The sequence below is a fragment of the Poecilia reticulata genome, chromosome 5 (assembly GCF_904066995.2).
Source record: "Poecilia reticulata chromosome 5, P_reticulata-male-v2, whole genome shotgun sequence".
Taxonomy (NCBI): domain Eukaryota; kingdom Metazoa; phylum Chordata; class Actinopteri; order Cyprinodontiformes; family Poeciliidae; genus Poecilia; species Poecilia reticulata.
The window spans coordinates 7,605,418-7,629,818 of record NC_088834.1 but is presented as its reverse complement, the minus strand read 5'-3'; the positions used below and the strand labels follow the sequence as shown (position 1 = coordinate 7,629,818).

At 36.6% G+C, this 24,401-nt stretch overlaps 1 protein-coding gene across 1 annotated transcript in view; it reads left to right on the top strand.

The window, feature by feature from the left end:
- arhgef10la (Rho guanine nucleotide exchange factor (GEF) 10-like a) overlaps window positions 1-11,270 on the top strand; it is a 140,957-nt gene extending 129,687 nt beyond the window's left edge. Inside the window, exons 26-28 of the mRNA XM_081606922.1 lie at window positions 1,589-1,760; window positions 7,615-7,737; window positions 8,261-11,270. Of these exons, the coding sequence (XP_081463048.1) occupies window positions 1,589-1,760; window positions 7,615-7,737; window positions 8,261-8,811 (846 nt within the window). The 3' untranslated portion in view covers window positions 8,812-11,270. The remainder of the gene's footprint in view (window positions 1-1,588; window positions 1,761-7,614; window positions 7,738-8,260) is intronic.
- Window positions 11,271-24,401: the final 13,131 nt, after the last annotated feature.

The window sequence follows — 24,401 nt, the reverse complement described above, 5'->3', positions numbered from 1 at the left end:
GAAATATTAAAACTCTTTAGCCAAGTCTGCAGAAATCAATATTTCCTATTGTGTGCATGTACAGAGTAGGTAGTAAAAAAATTCCACATCCCTGAACATTTTTCTATTCTCATTTTTCATCAAATATTTCCCTAGGATTTAATATGCTAACCATCAAGAAACAACACAGCAGGAATCTAAGTGGCTATGAATTTCTCTTTTTTAATTAAATATCTGCAAAAGTCTGACTTGCATATGTATTTAGCCTATTTTATTGTGATAACCCTTTGTGAATTCCAGTGGAAAAAATGGTCTTCAAAAGTCCACATACTGGAAAATACAGCCATTTATATGTAATTTAAACCGCAACATAAATTCAGCTAAAAATGTCAGAGGTTTGTAAGAAAACATTGGTGAACAAACAGCATCATAAAGACTAAGGATCACACCAGGCAGATCAGGGATAAAGTTGTGGAAAACGGTGAAGCAGAGGTAGATTATAAAGCAATATTCAAAGCTTTGACCATCTTAAAGAGTTCAGTCCATCCTCCATAAAGGGAATCTGTGCAGATTTCAAAACGAATCCATCGTTTTAACAAAATTTAGAAAACTAACAATCATTTTTGCTTGTACTTAACATTAAAATACTGTCATCCCCCATAATTACATTGAAGTTTGTTGATATATGACAAATACTTGACATACAACTAACAGAACTCCTAAGTTTTACGAAAACTAAAATGGTAGAAATTCACTATACTGCCATGAACAATGTGTTTTGGTCAAAATCCCGGGACAGCATCAGTAAGAGGGCTTAGCAAGCATCTTGAAGAGTAACTAATCAACTAAATCAACTTTTCTTTTAGTACATAAAGTATCTAAATTTGTTCCCAATGGTGCGTTCTTAATGTTTCAGTGCAAATATTGACAATCCAATGCAAATTAGTTTAATTCTGCTATACTTTACCTGCAGTCATCTCAGTGGTGGCTACTGCAGTTGAATTTTCCTATTGGTCACAAGCTTTACGTCACCCACTACCGCATTTGGGGATAAAAACATCTCACTCAGACACACAAATCAGGAGTTGGAACTGTGAGCATGAAGAGCATCGATCACTATTGTTTCAGCTCTGCACGTGATGTGTGATATATTCTCTAAGTGAACATGAAGTGGACTGGGTCTTCTCTGCTCAGACTACTGGCGGTATGCTGAGGACGGATGGCTGTGTATGACTGACTGCTGTGCTGTATGACTGACTCACTCGCTCAGGACACAGCAGGGCTGCAGAGCGACTGGTGCCTGCACACAAACGTCTCCAGTAACAAAAAAAAAGTTGCGAGATTTGTCAGTAGTTACTTTTTTGAAAGAAAAAAAAGAGAGAGTTGCTAAATATAGTAAAGTGTCAAGTTGGCAACAGAGATTCTTTCATCCTGACCACAGCCTCACTTAACCCCCTCCACTCATCCCCACACTTGGCTGTACCCCTCAGTGTCTCTTGGCTCCGCCCACTTTGTTGGAATTTCTCAAAATTTGTCTGGGGTGAGCTTGTTCTTTCACAGGGCTATTATTTACGCTTTAATTGTTCATCCATATATTTTTTTCTTGCAGAAATTTGAAGTCCATCCAGACCCAATGATCAGTGTTACACATATGGCCTGTGCTGGTGGGGGGGTGTGGATGTCCTTCTCAGAGGGCTCCTCCATTCGTCTCTTTCATACAGAAACACTGGAGCTTCTGCAGGAAATCAACATTTCAACACGTTCAATGCTGCAGAACACTGGTAAACAGACAACACACATCAGCACCTTTGTATGCATTCAGGCATTCATATGCTTCAGATATAGAAAACAAAAATTGTTTATTGTTTCATAAAATTTTACACAATGGTTTCTGCTATGAACAGTTTTCTTACTGATATGTTATACTTTGTTCTAAAAATATTTTACTTAGTACCAACATTAGTAATTTTGTTGGGTTTTTTTCCCTCTTTTGGGGGTTTATTTTTGTTTGTATATGGATGCAAAAATGTATCAACAGAACAAAGAGATTATTACTCTCCAGATAATTTCCAGTATTGTTCTATACCTAATTTAATTTAAGCGATAAATGTAAAAATTCAGATGAAACTAAGAGTCAGAAACAGCCTTGCTCCGTCAGCTCCAAATACCAGAATTAAAACTGTTTAAAATTAAAACGGAAGAGAACAAAGCGATTCAGTTGGTCAGATGTAAACTGTATGACTTTAAGCTTTTTATCTGCTTATGTGGCCTCATCGCCCACCTCCACTTGTTTTCTGGAGAGGGTTAGGTTGGGTATTGTGGGCAAAATCTTCCAAGAACTTTAGATAGAAACAGAATAACACAGTATACAGTCCAGTAAGAAAGACTTTGACAGGACCTGGAGAAAAGTTTACATTTGACCTTAAAGTTTACATTTGACTGAGACAGACCATGCTACAAGGGTTACTTCAAGTTTTTTTTTTTACAAATATTACAACAGAAAAGAATATTTCTTGAGTTTCGTTTGTTTTGATATTGCATCTGATTTTCCCGTGTGTGTACTAGTACCAGTAACCCCCGAGTTTTACAGCTTTCATTTTACTTTATTTCTGTCCCAGTTTCATTATCTGATCCTCTCACCTTCATTTTACATGTCACTGCTGTTTCAGTCAGTCCATTTTGAATTCCTCAGATGGCGCGCTCGCAGTGTTCATTCCTTACTGGTGGATGAAATATTTATCAGCAAGTGCGGATGGCTGTTTTACTTGCTGTTTGAGGGAGGAACTATGATAAACATATCATCACCTGTTCATACACCCAGCTCTTTAATCTCAAGTCCTGAAGTTTTGGTACAATCCCTTTGGTATTTGGGTTCTTTACTCAACAAAAAAAAAAAACTACATCTCACATGAGGAAACCATTTACCTTTTTAAAGACAAAATATAACAACATCTTGCCTTTCATATTGGATTTCATCCGATACTCCAACACACTGAGGATTTTTGCCTGAAAAAACAAAGCACAACAACAAGGATGTATTTTAAAAAAAACCTTCTCATTTAGCTCAAAGTTTTGTGTTTCTTTTAAGTGCTGGAGTAGAGATTTAAAGGACAGACTTCCACAATCATGGTATTCAGAAAAAAAAACGACTGGCCCAAAGGTCATTTTCCGCTCCTCTTCCTTAAAATATGCAGCATGTGTAAAGAAATGTGGTTGCCTTAAGGTTTGGCCCTGGGGGAAGTTGCAGGGTGCAAAAAAAAATGTTGCTAGGCTCATGTCTACAGGGTTCACAAAGAGAGGAGGATCTTTGACTTAAGTCGTGATTTGTTGAGCTCACAGGAGACAAGAAGCTCCCTCGACACACTGCAACCACAGAAACGGAACATGAAATTTTGATAGTTTTCCCTCATCACTGGGTCTCGGCTCCCCTAGGTTTCTCCTTGACTTATGCTAGGACATGCAGTAATGATATACCCCCTAATCCTTTCTACTCTAACGTGATTTCTACTCAATGGGGAATTCCAGCTGCAGTAAACAAGAGAGAACTTTCAGAGGCTAAGGAAACTGCTGATCTCTTATGTACTAATGCTTTTAATAGATCAATCCCTAGGGTGGAAAATATATATATATTCCAAAATATTTTGAGTGACATAAAAGACATGTATCTTTTCAAGCATCTTTTCAGGAAAAATGCCAACTCCCTCATGATATTGCAGTGTGTATATTGTTGCAAGCACTGGAGGATGGTGATTGCTGGAGGGCTTGCTGTAGCTCTTTAATCTCAACTGCTTTTACATTATCCCTTTTTATCACTTTTTATGCAAAGACAAAGCATAGTCCCCACATCCCCTGACTTATATTCAGACTTCATGGTAACCTTTAGAGCGGGTGTTCATGAGGATCGCTTGCTCACTTAAGCTCCAATAGACTATACAGCAATGCTAGCAGGTGGGAGACAAATTAAAATAAAGGACTTTTTTTTTTCCTGTGCTCTGTTCCTCCAACAAAACTCAACCTAAATGCTATTAAATATTTAATGGTATGGTTTCTGTTTTATCTTACACATGCAGCATCTGTTTCCTGCGTTGGATGACTCATCTTCGTGCATTATAATAAATTAATTAATGACACCACTGAACCTTTTGTACAAAGCATCAAATTTGAAGCATGGCACAGAACAAGCGTGTAAATACAGCTACACATGCAAATGAGCTTTCTCTTGGTTGTGTCAAAATAAGTGTTGGAGTAATTCAATTAAGGTTGCCATGGATGTTATGATAAGTGGCCTTATGATAACTAGGCCACAGTGGAAGACAAAAACATGTGGAATCATAGAATGGATTCAAAAATAAAACCCACATTTAACAATGCTGCTTTAGCCTTGCGTTAGCTGGAAACAAAGAATGATCTTGGATGAAAAGAACGCAGCTCTCCTCCGCTGGCACTAATGTAGAACTGTGCAAACAAATGCAGCAAAGAAAGATCCCACTCTTTTTAACATGCTATATAACAAAATCCAGAATGTTAACTTTGAAAAACCTATCTCTGAGTTACACCATTTGTCATGTTAACAGAGGACATCAGTATCAGCTTCTGAGACCAGCTCAGGATATGAGAGAATTTTAGAATGTATAAAGTTTATACATCTCTTAAACCACAGGGAAGAACCAGTTTGGTTCAATTTCTAAAGTACTTTTTTGCCACATAGACAACTTCCTAATGAGAATGCAATCTCACTTATTGGTTTTATTCAATAAATTGTTTCACATATGAATAGTGCATGGAATTATAGGATTTCTTTTTCTGGATGATTCATAAAATCTGTTTACTTTTATTATTTTTAATGTTTTTTTCATATGTTGTATTGCACCTGGTATTGTCATTGCAATTTTTACCAGTATTATCACTACTGCAAGAGTTTCTAATATTGTACATCCGTATTGTACTGTTACTGTTGTTCCATCATTTTAAATTCATTAGGATGTGTCTTTATTGTGTAATTTAACTATTTTGTACCCTTATTCTGAGTTATACAGAATAAGGGTACACTGTATACTGTATGTATACAGTAATATTCCTCCAATCCTTTGTAACGTCTCTTCATGCTCTAACTTTGGCAGACGGGTATAAATGTCAGGAAATTTTAAGAAAGATACCTGAACTTTATTTTAGAGTAAGCAGATCTATTATAACTGACGCTAGATGTGTTCTGACTAAGGCTAAATGCTGAAATGTTACCAAAAGGAAGTTCAGTCTTTAAGTGTGTGCACACTTACGCAACTTGTTGCAAGACTTTTAATGACAATTTATTCTAAGAGACTTGTAACTTATTTTTAGTTAAATTGAATATGACATTACACACTAGAGATGGAAAAAGGATTTTTTATTGTGTAACTTTTTAAATCACAAATGCCTGGTCTTTTTAAAGAGTTGTGTAGACTTTTGAGGTCCACTGTATGTAAGGCTTTAAATTGAAATCTAGCCTAATTCAAAGTTTTGACCTCAGGGATGCTACCACTTTTGTCACGTCCTCATTATTGTCCTCATTAAGAAAAGGATTTGTTTATTTTCAGCAGACAGGCATTTATACAACATGATCAGACAAAACAGTGTACAGTGGGTTTTGTAATATCAGTGGTGCAAGAAGTGGAAGAACAACAGAGGGACCAGCTGGCTCCTGTGAGCAACACTACCAGTCATGTCATGTTCTGTTTGACACATGTTTCCAGACACAAACACCTGTAGAGCAGCGTGTGAAGCCACACAACTCCCATTCAGATCTGCACAGATCTCAAACAAAAAATGTCTGCAATGGATGTGGTCTCTCCAAGAATGTTGGATTTAATCTGGATTGGCAATAAGAAAATAATTCCAAGTTTTTGGGAACTGCTTCAAAGATTAGATTTACCACAGCACTCGGCAATAATACGTTTTGTTTTTTTTTCTCATACTTTTACTAGAACATACTGTAATTTTGGCTGTTACTCTCTTACAATAGCTGACGAGGAAAAATCAATTTTCTGTCTATATTACAGGTCAAAAGAACATGCGGGTGACAAGTCTTCTAATTTGCCAAGGGTTGTTATGGGTGGGAACAGCCCAAGGTTTAATCATCACTCTTCCAGTTCCTAAACTGGAGGGCATCTCTGAGTTACACCATTTGTCATGTTAACAGAGGACATCAGTATCAGCTTCTGAGACCAGCTCAGGATATGAGAGAATTTTAGAATGTATAAAGTTTATACATCTCTTAAACCACAGGGAAGAACCAGTTTGGTTCAATTTCTAAAGTACTTTTTTGCCACATAGACAACTTCCTAATGAGAATGCAATCTCACTTATTGGTTTTATTCAATAAATTGTTTCACATATGAATAGTGCATGGAATTATAGGATTTCTTTTTCTGGATGATTCATAAAATCTGTTTACTTTTATTATTTTTAATGTTTTTTTCATATGTTGTATTGCACCTGGTATTGTCATTGCAATTTTTACCAGTATTATCGCTACTGCAAGAGTTTCTAATATTGTACATCCGTATTGTACTGTTACTGTTGTTCCATCATTTTAAATTCATTAGGATGTGTCTTTATTGTGTAATTTAACTATTTTGTACCCTTATTCTGAGTTATACAGAATAAGGGTACACTGTATACTGTATGTATACAGTAATATTCCTCCAATCCTTTGTAACGTCTCTCCATGCTCTAACTTTGGCAGACGGGTATAAATGTCAGGAAATTTTAAGAAAGATACCTGAACTTTATTTTAGAGTAAGCAGATCTATTATAACTGACGCTAGATGTGTTCTGACTAAGGCTAAATGCTGAAATGTTACCAAAAGGAAGTTCAGTCTTTAAGTGTGTGCACACTTACGCAACTTGTTGCAAGACTTTTAATGACAATTTATTCTAAGAGACTTGTAACTTATTTTTAGTTAAATTGAATATGACATTACACACTAGAGATGGAAAAAGGATTTTTATTGTGTAACTTTTTAAATCACAAATGCCTGGTCTTTTTAAAGAGTTGTGTAGACTTTTGAGGTCCACTGTATGTAAGGCTTTAAATTGAAATCTAGCCTAATTCAAAGTTTTGACCTCAGGGATGCTACCACTTTTGTCACGTCCTCATTATTGTCCTCATTAAGAAAAGGATTTGTTTATTTTCAGCAGACAGGCATTTATACAACATGATCAGACAAAACAGTGTACAGTGGGTTTTGTAATATCAGTGGTGCAAGAAGTGGAAGAACAACAGAGGGACCAGCTGGCTCCTGTGAGCAACACTACCAGTCATGTCATGTTCTGTTTGACACATGTTTCCAGACACAAACACCTGTAGAGCAGCGTGTGAAGCCACACAACTCCCATTCAGATCTGCACAGATCTCAAACAAAAAATGTCTGCAATGGATGTGGTCTCTCCAAGAATGTTGGATTTAATCTGGATTGGCAACAAGAAAATAATTCCAAGTTTTTGGGAACTGCTTCAAAGATTAGATTTACCACAGCACTCGGCAATAATACGTTTTTTTTTTTTTTCTCATACTTTTACTAGAACATACTGTAATTTTGGCTGTTACTCTCTTACAATAGCTGACGAGGAAAAATCAATTTTCTGTCTATATTACAGGTCAAAAGAACATGCGGGTGACAAGTCTTCTAATTTGCCAAGGGTTGTTATGGGTGGGAACAGCCCAAGGTTTAATCATCACTCTTCCAGTTCCTAAACTGGAGGGCATCCCCAAAATAACAGGTATGGCTGAACATCATCTTCTGAGGTCAAAAGAGACGGGAAAAAACTGTTTTTGATGGAAAATTACTCTGCACTGTCCATTATAGAGGTCACACTTCACATTTTATGTGACTGTGGGAATCAGTGTGTATATATATATATATATATATATATATATATATACATACACAGAATATTTAAAAACTGCTTTGAAGTGTTTTGTTTGTCACACCAAGTGAATAAGGTGGTTACTTCCCCACTTGCACAGTCTTCACTTCCCAGCCGCCTTATTGCAAGTGAGTTTATTGAATAATATGTAAATGCCCCACAAGCTATGGGTAGAGTTATTGCTTCACCAGTCACAAATTTATGAAAAATAATTTCAGTAAACTGTTAATGGCATGATGGAAAGTGAGGTTCAAGTCATTTTTTATTCCGCATTATTCAGGTTGCATAACATTCTTATTGAGCATGTGATTGACGCCCACCTCGTCCCAGTGTTTTTTCTTATGGATGGAACCTAAATGTGTATTCATTTTCACAGGAAAGGGAATGATCTCTCTAAATGCTCATTGTGGACCTGTGGACTTCCTTGTGGCAACCACCAGCACTTTGTCTCCTGATCTGCTCAAGAGGGATTCTGTTGGGGACGGACCAGACTCTGCCTGTGGAGGTGAAGACCGAAGTGACTCCTCCTCACAGGAATCCTTGCAACCTTCCAGTTGCTACAAAGCGGAAGAGAAAGGAAAAGGACGGGGCGTTCTGCTGCAGTACAGGCTGCGCTCCACATCAGGACTACCGGGACGGCCGCTGACAGCTCACGGGGACGAGGCCTCCGACTCGTCCCTGGAGTCTTTGGAGCACAGCGTGGAGGACGGATCTATCTACGAACTCAGCGATGACCCGGAAATGTGGGTTCGAGGACGTCCATGTGAGAAGGACGCGGTGCGTAGGGACAGGGTGATATCTGCTGCAGTCATATCAGGAGGAAAAGGTTTTCGTAGACTGAAGGAAGGAATAGGCGTAGGTTCTAGGACAAGTGGAGACTCTTTAGAAAATACTCTTATGGTATGGCAACTCCCACTGACCGTGTGATATGGAGAAAAACACAGCAGGATTTGTCTTCATCAGCATCTGCTCAACTTTGCCTCGAATCACCTGTTACACCAATTTAGCAGATTTGAATGTATGAGGAAACGCTGCCTCTGTCACAGAGCTTGACATTCTGTCATCACCCTGTGGAAAAAGGAAGCCAAGACATGTTGTTTGTGACAGACGCTATCGGTCTAAAAAGATGCTTTAAATGTTCAGGACTGTGTATCGTCATCTTACCAGCGGTGGCAGAGGTCACTGCAGATCAGTTCCATGCTGTCATCCTGATCTGGTTTCTCCTCCTGCCTTAGTTAAGACTGATATGCCTCACTTTAACTTCATCAAAGCCGCATGTGCTCTGCCACATTTATTTTCTGCAGAGGACTTCAAATAAGAGTGTCCATGGACAGCATGCCTTTGAGGAGAAGCCTTTGTTGAATCCACCGTGCTCTGCACAGTTAGAAATGGATGTTATATACGTGATCCTGTGGGAGAGATCCCATCGGTCTTAGAGCTGGAAGCTGAAGGTAAACATGGCATCATAAAGCACGTTAGCATCACTTTATTAGTCTTGCCTGCGTATTTTTTCCATCCCGTACAATGTGAACAAATAACACCTCCAAATATGTATGAAAAAATAATCTGTGCATTTCTTAAAAAAAACAAAAACAAAACTGAAATCTCTATTGTTGCAGTATTTAGAAATTATAAGTGTTTTGCTCTGAACAGCTGGTCAATCTTTTTGTTTGGGTCTGACATGTCAGTACAAACTTCACAACAATGGATTTTGGAGCCAAGTTACTCTGTGCTACAGTTCTCTGATAAACATTTCTATTCTAGAATTTAGAGATTCATTACCAAGTTTTGCAAATTATCATCCTTTAGCCTTTTTTTTCTGCTTCTTTGTTCACTGTCAAGAAAATCAGTACAAATGTGTACACAAACCAGTTAATACCCCAAAACAGAGGTTACATATCAAACACAAGTTACGAATCAACACAAGATTTGAATGAAACATTGTGGACAGCTGAAAAACAGAGAACACAACGAGTGTCTTTATTATCATAAGGAGGATTCGGTGTGAATTTAATGGTGAAATTTTACATCTAACAAGTAGGCAGCATGTCTATTGCTTTTGTTATGAAGCATAGTATGAAAAGAGCTCCAAAAGCAAATTTAATACAACCACTAAACATTTTTTATTTAAATGAATGTTCATACTAACATAAAACAACCTCACTATTTTGTACTTTGTCGGCCTTCATGTTTTAAGATCACCTAAAATATTATGTAATCTATTGTTAACATGCTAAGAATTTTAAAAACCTTTTTAAAAAATAGCAATTAATAATTTTAAAAGGAATGTAAATATAAAAGGTACTGTTGGTTCTCTATTGAACTTATACAAGGACCTTGTATTCTCCCAACAACTGCAAGAATGTTGAATCAAAAGTGGTATGAGAAGAACTCAGTGGTACAGCGTAAGTTTTAAAAGGTTTTCCTTCAAAATGTCTTGCTTGTAAATTGTGTTAGCATTGTCAGACTAGTAGCATGATATTAACCCGTGATTAAGAATGAAGCAGAAGGTACATACTTTCAAATGTGTGTTTTTAAAGTTTTCTGGGGCACTTAGATAAACTATAAACAAAACGTTGCATATTTTGATTAAACAAAGAAATGGTGATGATTGCAATTTTCTTTGCCAACTTAATATAGAGTAGGACATTTTTCGTCAGGAGAGGCTTATTTACTGCCACACCTGAGGTAAATTTGATTTGTAAATACATTTAATGAGTCCCTCATAGCTGGAAAGGAATTCCAACAAAAATACTGTATACTAACAGCAAGAAATATGTACAAGAAAAAAGAAAAGTAAAGATTAAATGTATGTCATATTGGACACAGATTTTTTTTTTGGCATTTTCCCCTAACTGCATACGTTTTGTATACATTAAACACCCAGTTATGCAGAATCCTTTAAAAGGAAAGATCATTCTAACTTCCCTGCAATGCTGTTATAAACGCATCAGACGTGTATGCCCAGATTATGTAGGATTCAGCCTGTTGACACCATAGGGACTGCTTATATCAAGTTTAATTTTTTTTGTTTGGGAAGAAGAGCAGGAGATATTAGGAGCAATCCTAATACAACTTTATGATTGTGTGGTATACACTGTTAACATTTGGTTGTCAAGGTACTTTGATTATATTCCCACATTTTAAAGATGAATGTATGTTCTTGGTGGAGTCATCTGATGACATAGTTCTTGATATTTTGAGTATTTTTACCCCTGCACTGGATTTTCCATGGTATTGATTTTGATGGAAACTGACTCATTTATATCATTTGCATTTACTTATAGTGAATATTTATGTACTGAATACTGAAATAAGAACAAACATACTGTACTATTAGATGGACAGGCTATTGTACTAAATAAACTTATATTTGATTTTGTAAAGCACAGAACTGATTTCATGTTGTACCGGCAAACTGTATGCTCTTGTATTAATTAGTTGTTGGCATCATTTACTTTAGTAGTTCAAACTTCTATCTATCCTTTGGCAAACGTTTCTGTTGAAGAAGGCTGGTAAAATAGTAAAACCAGCAAGCATTCATCACAGTTCAGAGTTTGCATGCCATACATGCTGCAATCATTCACCCATGCACATGCACATTTTTCTTGTGCAATGAAGCATCTACACAAATATTAAATGGTGAATTCAACCTGGGAGTTAAACATCCGACATATGTTGCCTGTTTTACATGTTTTCCAAGCATACGGTAGTAACATTCGTCGTTTGTTTGCTGATCACTATTAATGTCAATTACTACATCCATAAAAGCATTGTAGGAATTGCAAAAAAAAAGGTTAGAGACACAGTAGAGAAAAAATATTTACTTTAACCCCAGGTGCAGAAAATGAATCCCTAATATTGCCTTTGCACAAACACTCCACAAAGCTGAAGCAAGAGGAAGGTAAACATGGCTTTTGTTTCTTTGAACTGGAATAAAGAAACTTAAACATATGCGGTGCAGTATATCGCCTTTCCTGGTAAAAGACTGAACTTAATCCCCTTTACTGACTTTACTAACAGTTTGTGAATTTTCTTACATTTTTGCAACAAAGGCAAAATGTTCGGCAAACTAGTCAACAAATCCAGCGGTAAATATGATTGAAAAGGAATAATTGTTTTACTATTAAAAGGACAGCTACACCCACTTGGTCCCTCACAAATGTATTCAGTTTTCATTTTGCAATATTTCATATTATGTCACATTTACACACAGTGACACTCCTCTTCCTGCTGACTGAAAATATATTACTGCAGTTCATTGCAGGATTAATATTCTCATACCAGCCTCCTGTAGTCCAGTCCTTAATGGCTGGAGGCACATCACTTTTTTGTGCCCCTCGTCGTTATTCCTCTTGCTGCAAAAACTTGGGCTTTAATATCAATTTCTCACTAGTTTCCCAGAACTTCATGGACCTGATGTGCGACTCATTTGAATTTTTTTTTTGTCTGCCTTTTTTGCTGTAATGTTGGCTGATGAGACAAAAATTCCTAATCATTACAGTCACGTTACGCTCTGGTGGCAGAGCAATGTTACCTTATGTCAATTTAATTCCACCCAAATGCAACTGTTCTGAAAGGGTCCTCGAGGTTTTTTAGACATCATAAGCAAACAAACGGCACCATGAACACACCAGACAGATCATGACGTTGCAGAGAAGTTAAAAGCAGGGTAAGGCTATTAAACAATATTCCATACTTTAGAGATCTCAGAGTACTGTTCAATCTATCATCTAAAAATGGAAAGACTATGGTATTGCAGCAAACCCACAAACTCATAGCTCTCCACCTAAACAGACAAATTGTACAAAGAGAGCAGTAGCCAGAATCCAACAAGAGGCAATGGTTACTCTGGGGGAGCTGCAGAGGCACACTGCTCCTCTGGGAGAATATGTCAGTAAGAGAACGTTGATTGTGCCTTTTGCAAATTTGGCCTTTATAGAAAAATGGCAAGAAGGAAAATTAAAAGAACAAACATGGAAAAGTACTTATGTGGGATTTACCTCAACATCAAGGGGAGCACAGCAAGCAAGGGAAAGAAGTTGCTTTGGCCAGATTAGGCCTCAACACTACTCTGCTCTCTAAATCCACCATTCCCACAGTGAAATGCACTGGTGGCTGCATCATGCGCTGTGGATGCAGGAAACGGAAAACTGTTCAGAGTGTATTGGAAGATGGATGGAGCTAAATCCAATCCAATCCTGGAAGATAACCAGTTGGAGACTGCAAAAGAGTGGAAAGAGAGGCGTATGTTGTTTATGGGATTTTCATGAATGGGAAATGGGAACTCACATTTTGTAGTGATATTATACTTTTACCCTTAGACAAGTGTTTTTGGAAAATTACTACATTTCTAAAACGTGTAACTAAAATCAAATTTCTACAACATATTAATTTACTACATACCAGTGGAAGTATTTGTTAAACTTATGAGGACATTTACAAACTGAAGCGACTAAACGGCAAACTGACAATATACCTCAAATTTTCTTTGTAGATTTACACAACCATTTAGACAGTAAATAATGAAACATTAGAATTAATGGACCACAGTGAATGAACTGTTTGGGTGAAAATTTTATGTTTGCCATATATTTGTAACATTTAATTAGATACATGTAAAGTTCAGTATTGGTGAAAACATTGTTTTTGCTTCTTTTATAAAAGAAGTTGAGTTTTTTTATGTTTTTATAGTCTTATGCAACCCATATTATTTGGGTCATCTTGTCTATATATTTGCCTTTATAGCTGTGACAATGGTGTCTCCATACAACACAGATCAACCACACAGTGCTGTGTAAAGCTAGGCAGTATGTTAATATGCGCCACGGAACCTGTCAGTATTTTAAAAGTCAACTTTTCTACTAACCCCTAATCGTTCTGAGGGGCGTTGGATGGGGAAAATGAGGGACTACATATAGGCTTAAATAAGCAGCAGCAGAAGCAAACAGCAAATTAGGATGAAAGGTCAACGCTTAAATAAACCATAAATTATGGGCTAAACATCAGGAGTCAGACGGAGGTTCAGGTGTTTTGAGCAACATTTAGTTTATTACAGACAGAACTCACCGTAGACAGCTGAGGCTTTTAAACATAATGTAGCTTCATGTAAATCAACTACGCTGGAAACGTTGTGCTAAAAAGTAAGTAAACATTCTTTCTCATATTTACTTTTTATTATTTATTTTCTTATTTTAAGGTTTGGCCTATCAAAAAAAAACAAAAAACAACTTGACCAACCCCAAAATGACTGTAGACAATCTCTTAAAAAAGGAAACTGCAACACGTTGCATTTATTGCCGTTTTGTCATCTAGTTCAGTGCTGACAGAGGTAAATGCCAGATTTCCAAATGCAGTTGAATCCGTCATGGAATGCTATGCAGGTTACATATGCATCCAGGCCCCCTCCTCGTGTGCTTGACTGGCAACTGACAGGGCGCATCCGTCAGGCATCGGGAAAAAGGCAGCACTGTAACATTTAGAGATGGTGTTTTATGATTAAACTTTGCTGGATAAAGTAGTGTGAGTCTCAAAGGATTAAAAGATCACATCTGAATGTTCAGCAATTTTAAAATTCATGGGTAGTAGATGTTTACAGACTAAAGTACCCTTTCTAAAATCTTCTACTTTTATATTAAATGGTAGCACACCTTGAAGTGCACACCAACATGATCAAAACCTGCCTCCATTGTTCAGTCAAGAAAGAGTTTTGCAGTTCGATTTGTGTGTGAGGATGTTAGCCCAAAAATATGAGTCATACTGAGAGGATTATCACCCATGAATATATAGTCATGTGGCAGAAACCTTTTTTTAATGTTTTAATGTTTTAGAACAGTGAAACATAAAGCTGCCGATTTAAAAAGGAAAAGTGACGAGATTAAGTGAAAGAAAATGTACGAATTTCAAGATGTTCTTGTCCTGGTGAACATAAACAGTGAGGGATAATATTTTCCAGAAAACTAACTAATTCATGTCCTTGTCAACAAATCCTACAAGTTACTGTTCCTGTTTTAATCCTCTTAACATTTTCCCCCAAAACACATAAAAATGGCTGTAAAGTACATAAGAGAAATAAATTAAATGCAGTTCCTCATCCTTTTTGGCACCTATTTATCCCGAGCAGTGAACTGTATTGCAACTCCAAGTACTTTGTAGTCATTGTTGTTGAAACACACAAAAATGTAACTTCTGGATCTTTTTGAGCTAAATAAGTAAAGTCTGAAATCAAATAAAGGCTATAGATGCAAGTACTACAAGTTTAATAGTTTACTGTCAATTTTGGAGAGAAATTTTGTGGGCATTTTCCAAAGTGACCATTTAGAGACTCCAAGTTGAGCTATATGAGAAAAGCACATCTCAATCCCCTGCATACATGTAAGCAAAGACCTTCCCAGGCATACAACATATATATTTTCTTATTTTAAAACCATATCTCAAGCCTGAACAAATTATAAACTTATAGAATAGAAATATTCATTGTCCAACAATGGAGACATTTCTGTGCAACAGCAGCAAAGTCACAGGCAATAAGAGCAAATAGACTCCCAAACATATAGAATATAAATTTACATTTAAAAACAAAATAAAAAATAATGCACAATATATTTTTTTAACTGCAAAAACAAAACCCTCCGCTTATCTTTTGAATGGCTCCTTTCAAGTGAAAGAGCCATTACAGCATCACCATCATGTCTGCTTGGTTCACTTTAGTCGCCTGCCTGCCTTTAGAGCTGCATCCGCTGTCACAGATCCAAATGTGTTGTGGGTAATTAAAAAGAAATAACATTTAATTATTTAACATTAGTTTTATAAGGTACTTTAAATAGCTTCACAATCATTACATCTTAAATGGAGTAACTTATCTGCAGTCAGCTGCCTTTCCAAAGTGACCGACCCAATACTGAATGACACCATAGTTTGACCATGAAATGTGAGATTTGAAGGATTTCCTAAATAAAAACATAAATGATGGGACAACTTCCTATAAAGTCGAAACCTGAAACATTGTTTATATGCAGAGCAGTCTATTCAACTTACTCTCTTGCTAACTCTTTATGTTAGCACAAACATCTCAAGACAGACTCAGATATATAGTTATCCTGGTCCCTGCATCAACTGATGTGCACTGCCTGGGTTTCATGAATGCGCTATGTGTGCCCACCAAAAATACATGTGCAGAGAAAATTCAACAATTTCCAAAGAGAACCATAACCAAAAGAAAAACAAGAAGTCTGGCTTTTTATTGCATAAAACATTGGTATAGTTAGCCATGGTAAACAGAATTTAAAATTACATTTGTACAAATGTCGGCAGTTCTGTCAACATGTGTAATAGCACTGTAGGAAGAACAAAGACAAGAAGAGTATACTTTATTACATGAATTAGATCATTTGATTTACTAGTTAAATACATATTTGTTTAGAAAAGGCATGTTATTTCTTATTTTTGGACATCCATCTTTTCAATTAGATTTTGTGTCTATGGTGGTAATGATGGGCATCAAGAAAAAAAATACATTTTCTGGCGCTGGGATTTTTTTCTCATTCTCTGTGGATGTGTACAATATAAGCTTGGCTTACTTTCCTGGCCCTGTTGCCACGGGCACTAATTTACTCAGACTCTTGGCTCAAAGAACATATGATAGGGGTCTCCAATACGCAAGCAAACATCCAACAAGAAGGACAACACAACTCCTAAAAGGGTCCATTATACTCCAGTAAAGTTTGAGAATGTGACGGTCTGTCAATAAAATTGTCCTCAGATGCTCCTTATTCCTGGGTCAGCCACAGTGCACTTCTTTGCCCAGAAGCAAAATGTTGAATTGAGAGGTCGAAATGCTGCTCAAGCTTCCCACTGCCAAGACTTGCATATCAAAAGTGTAAAAATATGCGTGCTTTTTACCTGTGGGTCCTCATAACTTCCATTACATAAACCTTTCTATAGATATTCTCTGCCAATTAACCCCTGCATTGGGCACGATTTCATTATCAAAAATCCCAGCTTTGCGCCTGTGCAGCTTGTGGCGTCACTCTCTCTACATTTCAGGTATAATTTGCATGCCTCAGTTGAGGCTAAACTGAAGCGGCTGAAGCGTTGCAGTTTGAAGGTCTCCCTGCTTTATCTGCCAACTCCTGGAAGGCAGGCATATTTGCCTTGCTTTTCATTTTCACAGGCATGGCAGTTGGATTGATAAAGGAAGAACAGCGCACTGTACAAACCTTGCTTTACAAAGGAGGACGTAGAAACATATTTGCATTCCTAGAATATGCAGATAAAGCCACACATGATTGATTCAGGTCTCATTATCACCCTCCCGTCAATGCACACTGCATCTGTTGCACGCACCCTTTATAAAACCCTGGGGCACATTTATTTTTTGGCCCACCTTATCAAGGTGGTCTGAAATGAACTATAAACGGTGGACTCTGTTGTGTAGTTTATAATCTTTTTGGAAACATGCTTTGTTATTGCCTTATCAGAGCTTAGCTCCATAATTTTTATGGTCGCTTCTAAACACGCCTTTCTCTGCCAATGCCCCACTGTTGCTCGCACTTCTGGTTTATTTAAAAGCTCTTAATCATGAAACAGTTTGATAAAACTTTGATCACTGTACATTATTCAGCTTGTCCCCAAGGTAAGAGGTTGGCACAAGATCATGACCTACTGTCTGTGTTTAACAGTTATTATTCTCCACAGTTTTTCAGGGGTCTTCTGTTCGTACAACTGCCTTTAAATATTTTAATTTGAAACAGTGGCCAAGAGTTTTTCTGACTTCCTTTTTGGGGAGATTATTTTAATTCTGTGGGATCGAAATGGGTGAAGTTCCTTCAATTATTCAAGACTCAGTTGTGTTGGAAACAGGACCAGGATGGAAACCCATACGTCCCTCTTTCCAGCAACATTCTGCAGTTTATTCTTGGCCGTTCCCAGGAAAAAAAAAAAGGAAAAAAAAAAAGGAATACATGTCCCCTCTGGCGAGTTTTGGGTTTGCCAGTGGTGTTAGTGCCTCAGCTCCCACACTTACATGTATACAGCACATATGCACCATGTCCTGTCACAGCCGTGACTCAAATATCAGAGCAGGGACCCAATAATAACGTCAGTCTCACACTATGCCATGTAGCTGGTTCACTCACCTTGGGATCTTGGATAATGTGAACTGAAATTGAAACTTATGTCATCACACCATCTGGTTAATTCAGAAAATAATTATCTGACCACTTGGGAGGACTCTTATAGCATTGTATTGTCGTTCCCAGATGGTTGGTTGATCCTTGAATGTGAAAAAATGATCCTGATATTTTTAGAACAGCAGCCCATCAAACACTTTCCACATTTTTCACCGGCAGGACATGGCATAGACATGATGCATTCAGCATTAGGGCACGATATCAGACAACAGCTAAAAGCTGAGTCCAGACTCCACACGAAGCAGTTTATTTGATGAAGAGTAGTTAGAAAATGTATGGGCAGTTTTTCATAAATGCATTTATGTAAACTTGTAGGGCCAAAATTAAAATGCCATCTTTTACAGTCTTATTTTAAAAATCCACTTTCACTTGTCCTACACACACTCTTGTCTTGCTATAATTTATTTCCTATGAACATTTGGGGCGCTGAGGGGGAGACCTTTGGTTCATACATACACTGTTATAACTTTCTGCGACTATCCCAGTGGGACCTCTGTGTAGAGGATAACATTTCATTTTATGTCTTGCAGTGAATCAAGTCATTTTCATGCCAACATTTCTCTGACTATTCAAACAAAATGAGTGTGTTTGCATTCGAGTCCCGGCTTCCTCATTTGTGCATCCCTGCTGAATTTTGTTCCCTGCCAGAGAACTCTTCAGAGGTAAACAACATGCTGAAAGTAGCAGGACCCTGGTTGCATTTCACCAGAGGTAAAGAATACGGCTTGAATTGTCAGCACCGGAAACAATATCTCATCTTTGCATCCTCTGTCTGTGTGATACTTATTTGGAATACAGCATCACCTGCATCCAATGTCTTACAGGTTTGTCAAACTGTTGTAATTGTTTTTTTGTTTGTTTTTTTTTTTAGATTTGGTGATACAGTATATGCAGGCAGCTTTTCAGCACTTTTACTTATAGCAGATAAGACTTGTGGAGGGGAAGTTATTTTCACTTTCACACTTTACCTCTCCTGCCTTTCCTCAGTTCTGCTTTACTTTTTCTGAGGGGAGAAATGTGCAGCAGTCCTCTCTGTATTACTTGACATGTCATATAAAGAATAATAAACCTAATTTCAATTGTACTGTGATAAATAAACAAGAGTGGCATTATTTACCTAATAAATTTGTCTAAAGGCAATACTTGTTAGCAAGACCTGCTCAGATGGACTGCAACCAATTCTCCATTATGATTTTCAGGTATGTATCAAAAATGAATGTGCTGCTTTGTCAAAAGAAAGAGGAACATTTTTCTCAGGAAGCTGTCTGTTTTTATAAAATGGACATTCACAGTAACCATTGTTGACGGCCTCTATTTTTATCATCTCATTTCTCTGACACAGACACTGCTTTTAAACTCTGTCATAGCAGCTGCTGGTTGCCTAACCAGAAAAGAAGGCTTGTCTCAAATAATGTGTTAGGATAATATTTATATTTGTATTGGAGGCAATATGTCTAAACCATCTGTCAGTGGTCAGATTTTAACAGTCTCTATTTCTCATGATGTAATTAAAGCTTCAGATATGTTATATTTCAAACCATGGGTCCTGGTATACAAAGTTACAGATATGATCCCAAGTAATATTTACTGATATCAAGCATTCTATTTAGTTGATTTTATTTCATCTGTGTGACTGCATTGGTTAATGACAGTAATGACTGGCTTTTGGTAACGCTGCAGATGCAAAGCTGACATCTGTCAATGATTTTTGCAGATTTGCGGTGACAGACATTTGTTTCTAATTGTGCTTTATGCCATTTTGGAAAGCTTTAAACTTAGATTTTCCCTGACAGTGCTGTAAAAATGTCCTCCCCCGTCCCACCAACACACAGATGTCTTCTGTTTGTGCTTTTGTGTCGAACTTATATTACGATGAGACCCATTAAATTCAGTAAATGCAAAAAAAAAAAAAAAGAAGTTGAATGATTTATTTATGAAGGGTAAAAAGCCACCAAGACACACCTGTCCCTCTATAAAAATGTAACTGCTCCCTGACTCTAAAACCTATTTGTGTCAAACTTCACTTCATTAAATGTGATAGTATTGCTGTGGAGGAACCGTTTTTAATCAGTAGAGGAGGGTTTTGCATTGAGAAGCAAGTACTGGCATTCTTCATTTGTACTAGGAGAAAAATATGGGGTATGAGCATTAATAATCAATTAAATATTTCTTTTTGTAATAACCAATTCAACCTGATTAAGATCAGGTCAGAAAAGTGGGAAAAGAAAAAAAAAATCACAAAATGTGACGATGCATCTTCCCTGGGTTGTTAAACTGGATGTTTTCTGTTGTGCTTTTATTATTTTGGCTTGAATGCCATTAGAGTTGTCCTTTATTGCCAACAGCTTTATACTTTAACAAGGTATATATGATAAAAGGTCCCTTTAAATACCAAGATTTAATTAATTATCTTTCTGACAGTCATACTATTTTTCCCTATGGCCTTCTCCTTATATTAGCAAAGTAGTTAAGAAATAATTGTGACGAAAAGTAATTGTTGATAATAGGTTTGTAAGAAAACTATCAGAGAAATATTCTTTGTTCTCAAAAGAATGTAGTTACTTATTACGTATTTGGCAATTTGGAAAGCTAGCTGCGCTGTCAGCTTTTTCTGTTTCCACTTTACTTTCACATCTTTCTGCTTATTTTTTAGGCTCCAAGAAATATCACTTTTAGTTTAAAGGTGAGGCAGATAATGGTGGGTTTAATGTAGCATAGGACTCACAGGAAGGTATGGAAACAGGTAATACAACATACTTACATGCAAGTCTTTGTTCAATGGAGTCAGCCATTTGTGTGTTGCCTAGTAACGCGTGTGTAGAGGCTTCCTTTGCTAGATTGTTGTGCATCTTGGAAGTTTCTGTCTCTGCAGTGCTGCAGGGTTTAGTGCTGTTAAAGAGCAAATGACTGACCTGACAGAGTTTTCCTATGTTTATTAACTTTCATTTGTGTTTTTTTTTTATTCTTGTGATATAAATCAATTGAAGATATTTCATATAAAACATCCGAGTGATTTAAAATGTTTTGATCCCCCTAGTAAAGTAATAAAATGAAAAATAATAGTCTTGAAGGCTGTAGAAAAATTGGAGAAAACTGTTTTCTTAACAGGAGGAAACCTCCAGCAATTTTTACTCTAATATTTGCCAAGGTAAGTTCAATATAAATCCACACCACACTATTCAGAATTTTATTTGTATTAAATCAAATATGAATCATGTTCCTCACACTTAACACTACCTTGTGTTGATCCACCCTGTATAATCTCATATTAAATGGGATTATAGTTTGTTTTTCTGACAAAATCTGAAAAAGTTTGAGTATGAAAAATGTTTGCAAGGCAATTTATTAAATAATTAAAGTTAATAGCATTAATAGCCAACTCAATATCTGCCTCTGAGACATCATTTCAATTCTTAAGACAAAAAACAAATTACATTTAGAATAGCTACTTTGCTATATATGGACTAAATCCTTAAAGTATTTAAATTCAGATATTGTGATTTGTTCAAGATCAAGAACTTTGAGCTGTTTTTCATGCCAGATGGTTTTAGATCGTGCTTTGGTTACCTTTAAAAAGATGACCTATTTCTTCTTTCAGTCTGCTTCAAATCCTTCATATTTCAAAGGCTTACATAAAAATAAACTAGTATTTGCCTTTTAGAAGAATGGCAAACAGACATCTGCGGTAAACACACAAAAAATGAATAAGCTGTAGATCTTCTTTGGCAACAAATATGAGCCAGCAAGAAAAAAGAAAAAAAATATTTTTACAGAATAAAGTCTAGATGTCAAGACCGAGTTTCTAAGGGAAACATGACAAGTCCAAACACATTTGATAATATTGAAAACGTTCTTTAAGCACTGTCCAATGCATTTCACGTGTGTCTATGTGCGTATGCATATATGTAATTTAACAAAGTGGTTTGACTTATAAATAAGCTTGTTGTATTAACGTGGTGTCTGCCATTTAACGCTTGCCATTTTGCTGCAGCAAGAGTATCGTTTCTATTTGTTTTTAAAAGTTTGATGTTGTCATTAAGATTTCTAATTGCGCTGGTAAGAAATGCACACTTTGAGGCTTCCGATTCCCTCGTGTTGCCATGGTTCATTATATTGTCTACCTTCCATTGAAGAGGATTTCTGTTTTGCTCACACTCACTTAATTCAGGACTGACTTTACTAGAGTTGGGCCACCTAACTGACACAGACCGTTTAGAAACCAAAAGTCTCGAGTATCACTGGTCCAAGTAGGTCTTCTCAGAGTATCTGCTTCCTAATACAGAATCTAGGAGAAAAATAGACACAACTCAGTCACTTTAATGGCTTTCTTCTGTGTTTTGCACAAAACACACATTTTGGTGTTTCTAAACTGATGACAGGAGAAAGTGTGTAAATGCATGTTTGTTTTGTGTCTGTTTTGGCCTTGTGGCAGATTGAAATACCCATCAACAGAAACTTGATTTTTGTGTTTTTACTTAAGAAAAAAAAAAGTTTCTTTTCAGAGTTTGAATACATAAAATAATACAAAAAACACTTTATGAAAAATATTTCAAACCCCTACCAAACAGAATATTGCAAATGAAGCAGTAACAGAAATGAATGCAACTTCACTTATGAGTGTACTGTTACTTTAAATTTTAGACCTGCTTTAGCAGAGTATAAAAAAAAATCAACAAATAAAACAATGGAACTGTGCTTCTGTTGTAATACTCCTGTTTTTTATCTGTTGTCATTTCTGTCTCATGTTTTGACAGCTCTCAAGGTTTCCGTCTTTCATTCTCTGTACAAATACTTGAAGGTTTCACCAATATAAGATCTTTTTCATTCTCATTATATGATGCAACACGTGTGAATCAAAATGTTGCCTTCTTTCCTTGAGAAGTCAATTTAAAAAAAAAACACATGACTTCAAGTGTTGAATCTAAAGAAAATGTATTGTTTATGGAAGCATGCTTTGCTTTGCTTTGAAATCTGCTTCTGCTAATTGACTCTGCCTGGTAATGTTAAGCAGAAAACATGTTGGCAATAAAGTATTTTTGTTCTTTTAGCTAAGGTGTTTTTCTTTTAAATCATTTTTAAAGAGACGATCACTCTTCTTTGCATTCAGCATTTTCATGCGCCTGATTGTACTTTATCCTTTTTCATTTGACATTTATTTTCACACACAATCCATTTGCATAACAGGATCTTAAAGTTTGCAACCAATCAAAATGACAAGCTGCATACTGTAGATTTAAAAAAGTTTAATTTATGGTGAACAAGCTGTGTTTTTGCTTATTTTATGGAAAGCGTTTTTGTGTTTCAACTGCTGACTGTCTGTCTGTTTATGTATTGCCTGAGTTCAGCTGAATGGATTCATGGAAGAATTCATAAACCACATTGCCAAAGGACACAAAAATGTCTGATATCAGGTCCAAAAAACAAATTCATTTTGGGCACTTCAGGGTAAGGTATGAAAGCAGCATTAGTTTCATCCCAGTCATTTACTAAATACACTTTTGACTTGTTTTTGTTTGTAAACGTTAACACAATATGTACACAGTGATCCTACCTAAGAAATGCACTGAAATGCTTGCATTGGAATAAAATATTACTAGCGGTGTTATTTGTCTCGTCTTTTTCAGAAACTGTCACAAACCACATCTGAATGGGGCTGCAGAAACACAAAGCTACAGATACCGAAGTGATTATGTTGCTGTCACGGTTTGAAGTGTTCTTGTATTTGCCAAAGTCTGTGGGATGTCTTTGTCACATGTTATAGTACAGTATTACCAATTTGGCATTTAGATAAATTTTAAATGAAGTTGTGCTACTTTCTGATAATTTGTACTCTGCCACAGACATCCAAGCTGAGAATTAAGACATCAGTTTGCAAAACAGTCCAGTCTATTTAAGCTTGGGACCTTTTGTTCTGTCTACAACACAAGTGGCAGAGGGGAATCCTGTTTCGAGTAAAAGCACAAATAGTATTTGCTTAGTAAAGGTCAAACTACTTCATAGTTTGACCAGTACAAAGTTAGCAATCCTGAATTCTGTTACCAGCTAAAGCTCTTTAAGAGGGACTAAATTATCTTCTGTCTTTTGGGTGAACTCTATTCTTTTAGGTGCCACTGATTTTATACTTTCTGTGCAATATGACAGTTTCTGGAAGCTACAGCTTTGCTGCTTCCTCTTCATGGGACACAGGTATCTCACCCCAGTGAAAAATGAAATGAGCAATTACCTTAAATAGACTTCAGAGTCCAATTGGTCCAAGACCAATGATTTACTAGGCAACTTATCATTGTAGTATAATGAGAGGCTAGAGACCTTAAACATTTACTGCTC